This window comes from Anoplopoma fimbria, chromosome 24 (assembly GCF_027596085.1).
Source record: "Anoplopoma fimbria isolate UVic2021 breed Golden Eagle Sablefish chromosome 24, Afim_UVic_2022, whole genome shotgun sequence".
Lineage (NCBI taxonomy): Eukaryota > Metazoa > Chordata > Actinopteri > Perciformes > Anoplopomatidae > Anoplopoma > Anoplopoma fimbria.
The window spans coordinates 2,559,009-2,572,311 of NC_072472.1; the positions used below are offsets into that span (position 1 = coordinate 2,559,009).

General features: G+C 43.8%; 1 protein-coding gene across 1 annotated transcript in view; it reads left to right on the forward strand.

Moving 5' to 3' along the window:
- Window positions 1-351: 351 nt before the first annotated feature.
- doc2b (double C2-like domains, beta) overlaps window positions 352-13,303 on the forward strand; it is a 112,332-nt gene continuing 99,380 nt past the window's right edge. Inside the window, exons 1-2 of the mRNA XM_054626514.1 lie at window positions 352-579; window positions 657-696. Coding sequence (XP_054482489.1) covers window positions 352-579; window positions 657-696 — 268 coding nt within the window. The remainder of the gene's footprint in view (window positions 580-656; window positions 697-13,303) is intronic.

Sequence of the window (13,303 nt, forward strand, 5' to 3'; positions counted from 1 at the left end):
AGACGTGGGCAGAGTGTGGGGGTATAGGAAGAGGAGAGAGCGGGAGGGTAGGTAGTAGTGAGTGAGGCTGTCAGACAGCATGGTCCGGGTCTGAGGACGGCACTGGAAGACGCAGCAGCAGCACCACCAGCAGCAGCAGCAGCCTCCAGACCTCCATGTAGACCGGTGTGGTGACGTCCACAGATCACCTGGACCCGTCCGCCCGGCAGCACCCGCCCAGGTCAACACCGGAGAAGCAACAGGAAGAGGAAGCAGGAGGACGAGGTGGGGGGGTGGGTGTGTTTACCTTCCTTTTTTTCCAGTTTTTTTTGGGGGGGGTTTGTGGAGTAGGCTCCGGGCTGGACCGCATGCATGACACAACGCAAAGGCGAGAAACCCACCATCAGCATCCAGGAGCACATGGCCATTGACGTGTGCCCTGGTCCCATCCAGCCCATCAAGCAGATCTCAGACTACTTCCCCCGTTACCCGCGGGGCCTCCCTCCAACTGCGCCCCCAAGGCGGGCCCCGCCGGGCCCCCGAGCCCTGCCCTCTCCACCTCCACCTCGACCACCGCCTCTGTCACCGCCACCGCCGAAAGTGACCGCCCCAATGAGGATAAACCGGACCGGGCGTGTGCCGGAGCCTCCGCCTCCTTACAGGCCACCAGGAGGGAGGAGGAGCCCGACGTGGAGGGATACGACTCGGACGACTCCAGTGAGTGATGGTTACCCCGTCCAGTCGTCCCCATCCTTCTGTTGACCACGGTGTTTTCCAACATGTCCTTATGTGTGTGTGTGTGTGTGTGTGTGTGTGTGTGTGTGTGTGTGTGTGTGTGTGTGTGTGTGTGTGTCCATCCCTTTCTCCCTTTCTCTTATTACTGCATCTCCATTTTTTTTTGCCACCGGTTGCCAGGCATCCCTCCAGCCGTGTGGCTTTCTGTCTTTATCTGTCACCTTCCCTTCTCTCGACTCCCCGTCCATCTCTTTCTGTCTGCCGTGTGTGTGTGTGTGTGTGTGTGTCTGTGTGTGTGTGTGTGTGTGTGTGTGTGTGTGTGTGTGTGTGTGTGGTGTGTCTCCCTGCTGCAGCTAACTCTTTCCCTCTCACAGCCAACTGTTGCTGCTGAAAAGAATACAGCTCCCCTCCTCCTCCTCCTCATCCTCCTCTTCTCTCCTCCAACTGAAAAGATGACAATGTGCCGTTTTATTGGAGTGAATGACTACATGCGTGTGCCAACCTGGTGTGCATGTGTGCATTTCTTCATACCCCCCCCCGTGTGCTCGGTGTGTGCCGCCGATCGGGCTGAATGATTCATGGCTTCTTGGTGAAGCTTCACATTAGTCGCAGTTTTGCGCTCAGCTGTGAGCGGACGCGTCTGTGAGCTCACGTTTTCGGCTGGTGGCAAATCGGGCAAGTTCCAAATGTGAGAGCGCATCGTTCGCCTGTCGGTCTGGTTTTTTTGTGTTGCTTTCACAAAGCATAAAGATGTGTATGTGTGTGTGTGTGTGTGTGTGTCCTTATCTGTCTCCATCACCGAGGGGAGGCTCCTCTGCTGAATGTCATTCCTTCAATCTAACAGGTTTGAGTGGATGAATAATAATGGAAATTAATAGAACGCAGCACAGCTATCGGAGCAATAACGATTCAAAGAGACAGAACAAGATTTTCCACATCTTTCAAAAACATCTTTCAGCTTCCAGCAAACATCTCCGCAGACAGATGATACAACGGTCTAAAGGTGCTGCTGCCACCTGCATCATTTTCTTACAAACCTCAAGATCTGACTGATAAATCTCTGACACAGAGGAGGAATCTCTGCTCTGGTTGACTCTGAGCTCGTCCCGGTGTAACGTGTTGCTCTCACGTTGCACAAAAACAAACGTTTGCTTCACTTGTGTGTTTGTATCTGACTCTTAACAAACCGTTTTCTAAAGGTTTGTCACTGTTGTTCTCTGCACAGGAGACTTGTGATTGCAGGTTAATGTGTGACAGCAGTGCAGCTTCTCTTAGAGTTAATCCATGCAGAGCGGCATGCACGGGTGGAGGGGGGGTTTAGGCCATCTCTAATCCAGAACTGGACAGGAGGGGGGGATGGTAGGGAGCAGAGGCAGGTCTGGCCTGGCAGATGTTGCTCTATAACCTCCGACAGACGACAGGGACTTTACAGAGATGCATTCTCCTAATTTGTGCGAGCCGTTCTTGACTCCTGCAGTCAGATATGAGCTCTATGAAGGGTTTTAGCGCTTTTGTTTTCCAGCAATCACAACATTGATTCCGAATGCCTTTGTTGGTGCAATGTGAAGTGTGTGGAAATTTATATAATCAACTGCAAAGTGATACTTCTGGCTGCCTCTCACACTAATAGCATACTGCTAAATCCAAAGCCACCAACAGCAGATATTTTGGTGTCACTTTGCAAACCCTGCGAGGGAGTTGTTGTTCATTTCATACACGCTCAGTTTGTGTGAAGAAATGTGTCTTGGTTTCACGAGACTCACTCCAGTCCATGAGGTGATATGAAGAAACCACGAGCTGCTCTCCACCTGTTGCTCTAATGTGCGTGCAGTAGATAAGATCCAGTGTTGGCTCCTGCAGCTGTGACTCTGGAGGTAGAAAGCTGTGAGGATGGACCAGTGAAGCAGTGCTTTACGCTTTAAGGTAGGAAAAAGCTACACTGTATAATTCTTGTCCATTTAACATGCTTTTAGACCGAGTAAAGGGCTCAATATATTTATTTAAGTGCAACACCACGAATCCTTTGAGGAGTGACTCAACGAAAGTGTGAACCTCTGTCCCCAAAGACGAGCCAAGACAGAGTTCTTGGACAGACATTGGGGAACGCAACAAGGAGGATAACTACGACTGCGTATTAGAGCCATCGAGGGACAACAAAAAATATAATTATTGAGCCGGAGGAGGGGGGTAATATTCAGACACAAAACTTTGAATTGCCAAAATTGAAGTCCCAGATCTACAAGAAATAAACTCGTGAATTTGCTTGATTACATTAACAAAATAAAACTCACAAATATTTGGTATTTTAAAGTCATACATTTTGGAAAAAAATAATAAACTTGCAAGATGATTTAAAGATTTTAAAGTCACAAATTTACAAGAAAAAAACCCTAATATTAATTACAGTAGCTGCCGTTGAGTGTAGCTTTTTAAAACAGGTACAAACACGACCCAGAGTGAAGCATGCAAACACAAAACTTACGTACGCAACTCGAAAACAGCTTTAAAACATCTGGATAGAATAAATCTTTAATTTCAATCTTTTATAAATTGGTTGCATTTACACTCAGCTTGTCTCTAAAACAGCAGCTGTCTCATAAGATGTGTCACATGACGTGTACATGTGGTTGGCCATGTGCGACAGGTGGTGGGATGCCAAGACATCTGTAACTTTATCATATGGGAGTACAGCACAGTTATTAACCTACATGCTTACAAGGAGTCAGTTGAGTCTCAGTCAATCTTCAGGTTTATGCAAACGTCAGACCGTCACAGCTCCTCTGCATCCGCCCTGCTAACAAGGCAATTAGACACAAACATCTGCCGGAGCATCATCCTAATGATTTTACAATCACCTGAAGAGTCATCAGTGATGCAGGATGATTGCAACGACAACTACAATTCCCCCCCCCAAATAAAAAAAACAAGGCCAAAAGAGGAAGGAGCTTTTTAGTAACCATGGTAGCAATCAATTGTAAATAAAAAATATCAGATGTGTTATCTAGAGTCTGAGTCATCTGCATGCTTATCACCTCCAGCTAATGTGTCTAATGAAGGCAGGCACTTACAATAAATATATAAATAAAGAGTAAATAACAAGTGGCTGTTTGGGTCTGATGCAACGTCCCAAATAATCCCAAGCTGCTGCTGCTGCTGCCGAGGGAGTTTGAGAGGAGAAACATGAGGCGTATCAACAAAATACTGCAGCAGCAGCAGCAGTCTGCTTTAAGGAACGGCTCCAGTGACTCACTTATTAAGACCTGCTGCTCTTTACGTAGGAAAAGTCACACCGAGGCACTTTAACACTACGGGTGGCTCATCATGGGGTTTGGGTGTCAGTCAGATTCACTTATCCGGACTCGTTCATTTGCACAAAAAGCTCAACAGTTAAACAGTGACAGACGTACGCTTTTGTATCTGTATGTGTTTTGGATTGAGGAGAAATGTTAAAAGAAAGCTTCCATTATTGCTCTTGAAAATAAATCCTTTTTTTTGGTTTTATAAATACATAACAGACAAGATGAGTCCTGGAATATGCAGCCAGACGTAACAGCTTCTGAGAATAACAGCAAAGGGACTGATTTTATAACCACTTTCCTCCTGTCGTATCAGCTTAGCTTGTGTATGTTTCCAACTTCATCTCATCTCGACGGGTTAGTCAAGTTGTAACACCGTTGTCGTGAGGCTGATCCGATCGTTCCTCGGCCTCTTACACACCAGTCACAAACTCATTTTCTCTCTCCCCGACGGTGCAGCGAGCGGCGCTGTGATCCGAATGGAAAACAAGTTTGATTTGACTTTCAGAAAGTAGAACTTCCCCCACTGTTGCTGCATTAAATGTACGAGAAAGGAACTCTCTTCTTCTTCCTGTTGTTTGTGATTTAAAAAGAGCCAGCGCTGCCCCAAATTGGCTCCTACCGGTCCTGCGGGACTTGATCCAGTATCTGCACGCTTCCTCTTGGGTTTTGGGTGGAGCAGTGTGGGAGGAGGGTGGAGCGGTGAGGCAGTGTTCTCCCTTGTGTACCAAATCACACAGGGATATCTCAATCCTCGCTAAGAACCTGCTGGCTAATCTGCATAGCAGCAGCATTTCATGATTCACTGTGACTCAACCTTGATTTTAATTGAAACAGAAAAGTGCATCACCCACCAAGTGTCTCGGCTCCCCTGCGAAGGGTGGTGGTGGTGGTGGAGGGGGTGGAGGGGCGAGGGATCAAAACCAATTGGACATCCAGATCTCTGCCACATCAGTTAATGGCTGGTTCTGTGGCGGGTGTGGAGGGCCGTGGTCCGGGGAAATGACCGGGGTGACCCACGTGACGGAGCAGGCTGTTGTGTTTCTGAGAGATAAGCCTCAGAGCCATGTGTGTGTTGACGGGACTGGAGGTGGGGGGGGGGTTGTTTGGTAATGTATGCACATGCAGGTCTCCCCGGAGAGGTCTCGCTCTGGCAGTATACTGCTGTCTCCTCTGCACAAGACTGGAGCTGCAGTGTTTGCTTGTAGCTGTCAACTGGTGAGGAGATATGAAGCGAGAGGAGGAGGGAAGGAAACAAAGGAGACTGATCCGGCAGAGAAGAAGTCAATGAAATCAACAAAACTATATTTCAGATTTTGGGGTTATTGAGGATAATGGGGATTTATTAATTGGATTTTTTCCTGTTTTTTGCTGATTAAATGAGTACATTTACATGCAGAATAATATTCCACTATTTTTCCAAATTTGATACGCTTCGTTTAAACAGCATATTCTGTTTGGATATTTACCAGATGAGCCTTAATCCAATTATTGGAGCATTTTCCGATTTAAAGGTGCAGTGTGTAGGCTCTGAAGACAGTTAGCGGCGAGGTTTACAGATTTTAACCAACTGAAACTTCTCCCCGAGTAACAAGTGTGAGGGAGAACTACGGTTGCAGAAGCTCAAATACACATATGCCCTGTCTAGAGTTTGGTTTGTCCGTTCTGGGCTACTGTAGAAACATGGCTCCGTGAAAAGGAAGCGGTCTGCATGTACAGTAGATATAAACGGCTCATTATAAGGTAACAAAAACACAATGATTCTTACTTCCAGGTGAAAACATACTTATTAATATTATATTCCATTCTGCCAATAGATCCCCCTAAATGTTTCACACTGTTCCTTTAAGACATGTAGGATATTCTGATATTATTCAGGTTTTAAGAGCATTCTTTGGACATATATACAGTGCATTCAGTATATCTATCTCCATTGGGGTGTTTACAGCGGTTAGCGACACACTGCCTCTTTCCTGTTTATCATTATACACAAACCAACTAGCCGACAGTTTGCAGAGACACATGCCCAAAAGAAAAGCCCACATTTCTGGTCAGTAGGAGAAACAAAGCTCAGTTTGAACATTATCAAAGACTTAAGAGTTTAGGAGATGTGCAAATATCGCAACGCTGACCTTTCCAAGAAGGTGGTTGAAGGAACGAAAGGATGTGTTCACACGGTTAGATCTACCAATGATTGATTCATTTCAAAGTTAAATCACTTTCTCACAAGTGTCCATATTACGTCGTCTCATATCGTCAATACTGCATTGCTTCATGAGAAACCATCAATATACTTTTAGTCAAAAGATCTTTATCAGATATATCTGAACGGTGCTTTATGTCTAATAATTGTATGATTAACGTTGTTTGTCTAGAACTTTTAGATTAACAAGAGAGCAATAACAGATTTAGACAACAGGAGTTTTTCTGCAAAGCCAGCCGTCCTTTTGTAAGCTGTGCTGAAGCGTGCGTGAAGGAGGAGTGCTGAGGGTGGTGCAGCAAACCACTGCCTCTAGGTGCCTGTAACATTTTTCCACCCCTGCTCTTCACATCCCTGTCTCGCAAAATATGTTTTATTAAAAGTACCTGCCGTTCTTTGGCCCAGTGAGAGCACCTCTCCACAAAAAAACCTGATGATGTCTGAAAGGGAAACGGCAGCGCAGATGTCAGGAGAAGAATAATTGAATATGTCTGCATGCACCACCCTGATTTACTATGAGGATTAATCACAGTTGTTGTCTTTTCTGAGCAACATATGTGCAAGACTTGCAGCCCCAAATCAACGGCTTAGTCACCAACACTCCATGCTAACTCTTTAGCATGTTACACACACATCACGGATGTTTGTGCTGTCTCTGATCAATGGGATAATCCCCCTGAAAACTCAGCGTATTCCTTTAAGGGCGGACGAGGACGGCGTGTGTGTGTGTGTGTGTCGAGCCATCTGTTGCCTCTCTCCGACCAAAAGCCATTTCCAGACCTTTGCCTAACAGAGGGGCGGCAACAATCCACTTAGAAAACCTCCCCCCCGAGCCTCATGACGCTCCGCTCAATGTAAAGAGCCATTTCTCAGCGCTGGCGTTCCCTCCACAGCAGAATCCTATTAAGAGTCTATCTGCAAGCTGTCATGCAGTAGTAATGACTCACTGTAGTGTCCCATGTTTTTCCTGTGAATATTCCCCGGTGCTAACAAAGCGGGGGGGGCACATTGTCGGCCTGCTCACATTATGGGTTATTATTATTACTGCTACTGTCTCTCAACAGGAGTGTTTTAAGTCAGCAGCAGCTCTGCTTCATCAGAGCCAAACTCCGCCTCTGCCCTCCCTTCATCCCACTAAGCACATTATGTAACGATAATGCAAGCTATTACACACATCCGTTTGACGGCGGTGGGGAGAAATTTAGTTTTTTTGGGGGGCTTTGGTTTGTATCATTCTGCATGCACGCATTGAGGGAATGTGTTTGAATATTATTGGGTGATGCAGGAGGTTATGAATGCAAAATCCACCTGTTTATTAGTTAAAACCACATGCATGAGGAGTGCGTCATCCACTTTACTGAGAAGAAGTCACTCCATTTGCCTGAATTAAATCGGATCACTTTTCTGCCCACGCCATGTGATGAATCAAAACTTGACTAACTTAACCACAACTGCAGTGAGTGGGCACTCCGGTCCACAGAGAGCTCCGTTCACCAGCAGTACATTTTTTTTATCCCTTGGTGTAAAGTGTGTGAGTGTACCGTGTGCAGTTTAATGAGGCCACATTAAAGGACACAGCGGTACGGAAGTTCAGAGATTTCAAAGTGTTACATCTGATTTTCATTTGTATTTCTTGAGAAGAGATTATGGCTTCTTTGCATAGTTAGTCCAGTAACTTATAGGTCACAGAACTGTGAAGAAGACAGCATATCAGACATAACTACCAAATTCAGTTTAAGAGGAGAAAGATTTGAGAACCCTCCGGGCCGATTTCATTTCCAGCTTTTTCAATTTCTAATAAAACCACTGTATTCTACTTGCTGGACACCAAAACGCTGATAGACATATTTAGAAACTAGCTGGTGAAGAAACTCTTTTTTTATGTGAATTGGTGAAGACCAAACCAGAGCTAAAAGGAGAGTAAATATTGTACTACTGATGCTCAGTTGTTTGCTAGATGTGTAAATAAACAACTGTTTGCTAACATGCTAACCATACCAAATGTCTGAGGTGATAAAAGGTCTCCGCCAGCTTGTTTTAGCGTTCTTTTGGTTGATGGAGCTTTAACAATGGGTAATCTTTGTTTTGTGTGTTCTAATCATTATTTAAAGTATAGAACTCTTTTACTGCTGAATGTATCTGATGTAAGGGTGCCGGAGGGGTTGGAGAAACTGAAAAACAAACACAGGACTTTCACTCAGGAGATCGGCGTTTGTGTCCTGTGTGTAACCAACAGTTGAGTTATTATGATTGGCGACGTTATGTTACGCGACACAATGATGTTACCTCCATAGTTATTTCAATCCAATCCATGATCTTTCTCCAAAACCTAATGTTTCACAACATTACCTGCAACCATTTCACAACGTTAAGGTTACAAGGTTATTTTATTGTCATTGTACTACAGGGTTGCATAACGAAATGCAGATTGCAGTCTCATTTTGCTACACAACCAAACAAAAAACACAAAAAAATACACAAAACTATATCATTTGTGGAGAGGGGAGGATAAGTCAAGGAGTCTCAAAGCCTGAGGAAATAAGCTGTTCTGGAGTCTGGTGGCACGGCAGCTTGTACTTCTGTATCTCTTGCCAGATGGCAGCAGGGTGAACAGACTGTGGGCTTCGGTGGGAATTGTCTTTTAATATCCTTCGCAGGCACCTCTTGTCACCAATGTCCCTGATGCTTGGTAGATAAGCACCAATGATGTAATAACCACATGTTACAAGGTCAACCACAACAGATTCACAACACTGACTGCAACAGTTTCACAATGAGTAACCGTGTGTTACGTTAGCCGCTACCTTTTCAATTTAAGCTAATGCCTTGTGGCCATTTGGGGACTGCAGCCTAAGGCCCTGCTGCATTTAGCCAAAGTGGTAGCTATGTGGCATCAACTCAAGTAAAACTTTCTAAGAAGCCTTGAAGGTCTCAAAAAATGTACTCCATCTGCTGCAACACCTACTGTAGAATAAAGAGAAAGTCCATGTATATATATATATATGAATAGACAGTATTACACTATCAAAGACATATTATTTATCCAATAAAATCAATAAAATCTAACTTTTTGCTCGCGTAAGCTAGTGCTGCTGACCGTATCCGATGGGAAATACTGCCCACCTCATCTCCCCACTGCTTCCAACCGGAGCACTTCAGGTTAAAAACAGACAGAAATCAATTGTTCCTGGAATTTTCCCCTGTGCATCCCAGAAGGCCTCCTGATTGGAAAGCAGCGCTGAAGAACACCTCAAACCACCACATGATTGTTGTTCTTCCACATTTTGAAAAAAACCAACTGTGTATTTGTGACTGCTGACCTAATCTGAAGATTTTTACCATTTGATGTTTGAGAATATCTGAATATATAAGTTTGGTGCATTTGCTTTTAGTACTACAGATGTGTCTTGAATATAGAAATAAAAAAAACTTCTTTGTTGGGAGTTTCTCAATGGCCCAGAGGGTTAGCTCTGCTATGAATGGAGGAGCTTTTTGTAAGTCAGAGCCAGCAACACAGGTTTTTCTAACTTGGCATAAAAAGCTTTCTTTCTTTCCCTTCGAGTTCCTCTTGTTACTCCCTGAGAACATGCTGAACTCTAGTTCTTTCAAGGCTTCTGCATCCCACCGGAGCTGGGTCGATAAAAGGTCTCTGTCCTGCTTCTTTTGGACTCCTGGAAGCCACATCACGGTTGCTGCTCCCACACGGGGGGGAAACTCAATGAGCAGTACAATACAGCTCTGCTGCAGACGGGCCGCAGACCACAATGTCTGGCTGCGGAGAGGAGTGTTGAGCTGTGAATGCTCGCTGAGCTCACCTGGACAAATACCAGCCAGGCTGGAGGATTTCCTCGTGTAGGCGTATTGTGTGTTTCCTTTATCGTCTGCTAAAATGGATTTGGTTTCCTTGGAGTGGACGGGGGGGTTCTGTCTTGCTACATGTTCTCCAGACGACTGCACGCTAAACGTTTTAATCGTTAATCACACTGTAATAATGATACAGAAAATCAAATTTATGTCCTAGTTATTTTATATATTATCATTTGGAGTTCAGGCAAGGAATACGATCAACAATTATGTCATATGCAGTTTATATTTGGGTATAATATAAACATAAATATTTCGCCCTGATTTCTCAGAGATTTATAACCGATGGCCGTTACATTTAACCTGACCTGTTGATGGTTTTGTTACACAGAACCATCTGGGAAGCTGGAAACTGTTTGGAAAATGGCAGCTAATTTTAAAAAAGAAATACTTGGAAGGGGGTTTGATGAACCATCTGTCAATCAAACTCTTACCGAAGCAGGTTTGGAAAAAAGCATAAACATCTCATCTGTCGAGAAAAACCCTTCGGTGTCATTCTTTGTTCTGATTGGTCCAGACAAACCCATTGATTAGAGCCTGACATGACGGATCCTCGTGATAAAGCGAGAATAATTATTTTTGTTTGTAGAAAAGGAAGATAATGCCAGTGAAAACTGGTGCAGTCCATTCTTTTTTTAATTGTATTTTTAACTAAAAATGTAAACATTGCAAAAAAAAAATCAAGCTTGGCTGAGGTGGAAAAGTTTATATATCAATAAAAGCATAACACAACAATGCAATGAAAACAGACACATAAATCACAACTAATATAAAAGGTGATTTATTTGTCGCTCCAGGTGGCATTTTTATTGCGCTGTCTGCACTACATTTAAATGGAAACCTACCAAACAGTATGTTGCTATAAATTGGCTGTTAGATTATGATATATCTTCTTCAGTTGATGTTTTGGCCTGAGAGTGGAGGAAGGCTCATGAAATGTCCAAAATGGTGTTCATCCTCTGGGGAGCATGAATATATGCAAGTATCCTCTAGGTTGTATTAATTTACAAAAAAAAATCCAGGCCTGCAGTTATCCAGATATTTTTGTCTGGACTAAAGTTTAGGATGGACTAATCCTTAATTTACATTTATGGGACTTTGATTTAAATTGAGAAAATATGTAGTTCAATTAATTTTTCAAAATCCATTTTATTTGTATAGCTTAATATCACAAATCAGTACAGCAAACTCTGTCCTTGGACCTTCGCATCAAATAAGGAAAAAACTCCTTTACCTTTCGGTATTTGAATAATAGTGCATGTTATGACATTACAGATTTGTTAGGCTTAAATGAGACAACAAAACTCTCCAAGCAGCTGTTCTGAATTCAACAAAGCAACTTCCCCTCCTCATTTGACAGATAAGGTGAAACTAATATCACAGCGTTACAAATCAAGGGCTTCTCACAGTTTCGCGTGACATTTAATAGCCTTGTTGAGCATTAAAAGCTTATTCAGTATGCAAACTGTGTCTCCAATAAAATTCATCAAAATATCCCCACAGAGAGGCTTACATAAAGATCCATGACTCGTCCGCTTCTGGCAACCCCACAAAGTAGCAGAGCTTGAGTCATCTTTTTAGGGAGCCACAGGTCTGTTAAAACTCTCAGAAGGCCCAAAAAAATTACATTTTTCCATGAAAGTCAACTTTTATCAATAAATGCAGGGGTGTTCTTGATGGTTTACAGCCTCTAAACCTCCACTTTGGGTGAGGAGGGAAATGAGGAGGAGTTGTAAATGTACCTCACGTCACCGGAAAAATGTTGGTGGAAGAACTTCACAGAAGTATGAGCTAACGTTCTGATTCCTGCTCACAATTAGTATGTCCAGTATTTGAATTCTTATTGATTATTTAAATGTAGCTTGTTTTTAGAAAAGAAAGAAAGAAGTTTGATACAAAAACATGTTTTTGTATTTTAATTCTTAAGCATTAAAAGCAGCTTTTCGCACGTAGTTTGTGCAGTTGAAAACAGGCATAAAGTGAACCTGCAAACGTTGACCTCTTTGCTTTTGCATATTCACGTGCATGCTGCAGGTTCAGCCTGTCCTTTGGTCACTAATAATACATTCACACAGTGAAGAGTGACTTCCTTTCAAATCCCACTAAGTGCATTCTTATCAGCTCGTTGAGATTAAATATTTGACTATGGGACTCAGTTAGTTCCAGCTGCTCGCTATGCCTCTTCATATTCACGCATCTTGATTTTCATTGATGGATAGATGGTTGGATGGAGGGATGGATGGATGGAGGGATAGATTGGTGGATGGGTGGAAGGAAGGGTGGAGGATGGAGATTGGATGAGTTGATGGGTGGATGGATGGAAGGAAGATGGAGGATGGATGATGGAGGGAAGGACGGATGGGTGGATGGATAGATGAAGGGATGGAAGGATGGATGATTGGAAGGATGGATGGATGAGTGGATGTATGAAGGGGTGGATGGATGGAAAGACGGATGAGTGGATGGGTGAATGGATGAATGGAACGAAGGATGGGTAATTCAATGGATGGATGGAGAATGGAGGATGGGTAAATTGGTGGAAGGATGGATGAATGGATTGACAGAGCGACTGATGGATGGACGAACCGACCGGCCGACCGACCCACAGACGGATGGGTGGATGAGTGGATGGATGGATTGATGCATGGTTGGCTGAATGAGGGAATGAGTGGATGGTGGATGGATGATGGACGGATGGATGAGTGGATGGATGGACAGATGATCCATGATTAGCCGCTCTGTAACGTAACGCCTCCTTTTGATCCACATAAATACTTTGAGGCGTCTGCAGCAGTGCTGCTTCCTTTATTCACCCTGAGGTTTGACATGATAACAAAGCACAGCACCGTGAGCCCTCTCTCTCCGGCGCATTAACAGGAGCAGTCAACTTGAGTGTGCATCATAAAAAAACACAACACATCAATAATCCTTTAAAATGTAAATCCCCAGCCTTGAGTGCGAACACAATCCTTGTAGTAGACGTGCTGTGACACTGAGTGAACGTTTGATGGAACATAGCGTTTGTTGTGGGGGTGCGCCGTGAAAACATCACTCTCAATCATACTGTAATGCTTTGAAAGTCATCCATTCTTCACTGTATCTGATCACAGTGAAATAAATAAGTCATCTGTAGAACACACTTTTTGAAAGCTTCCATCATTTGAAGCTACTGTAAGGCATTTTACAGTGAAGAGTCACCACAGGGCCGCCACATGAAAGCAGGTGCTTT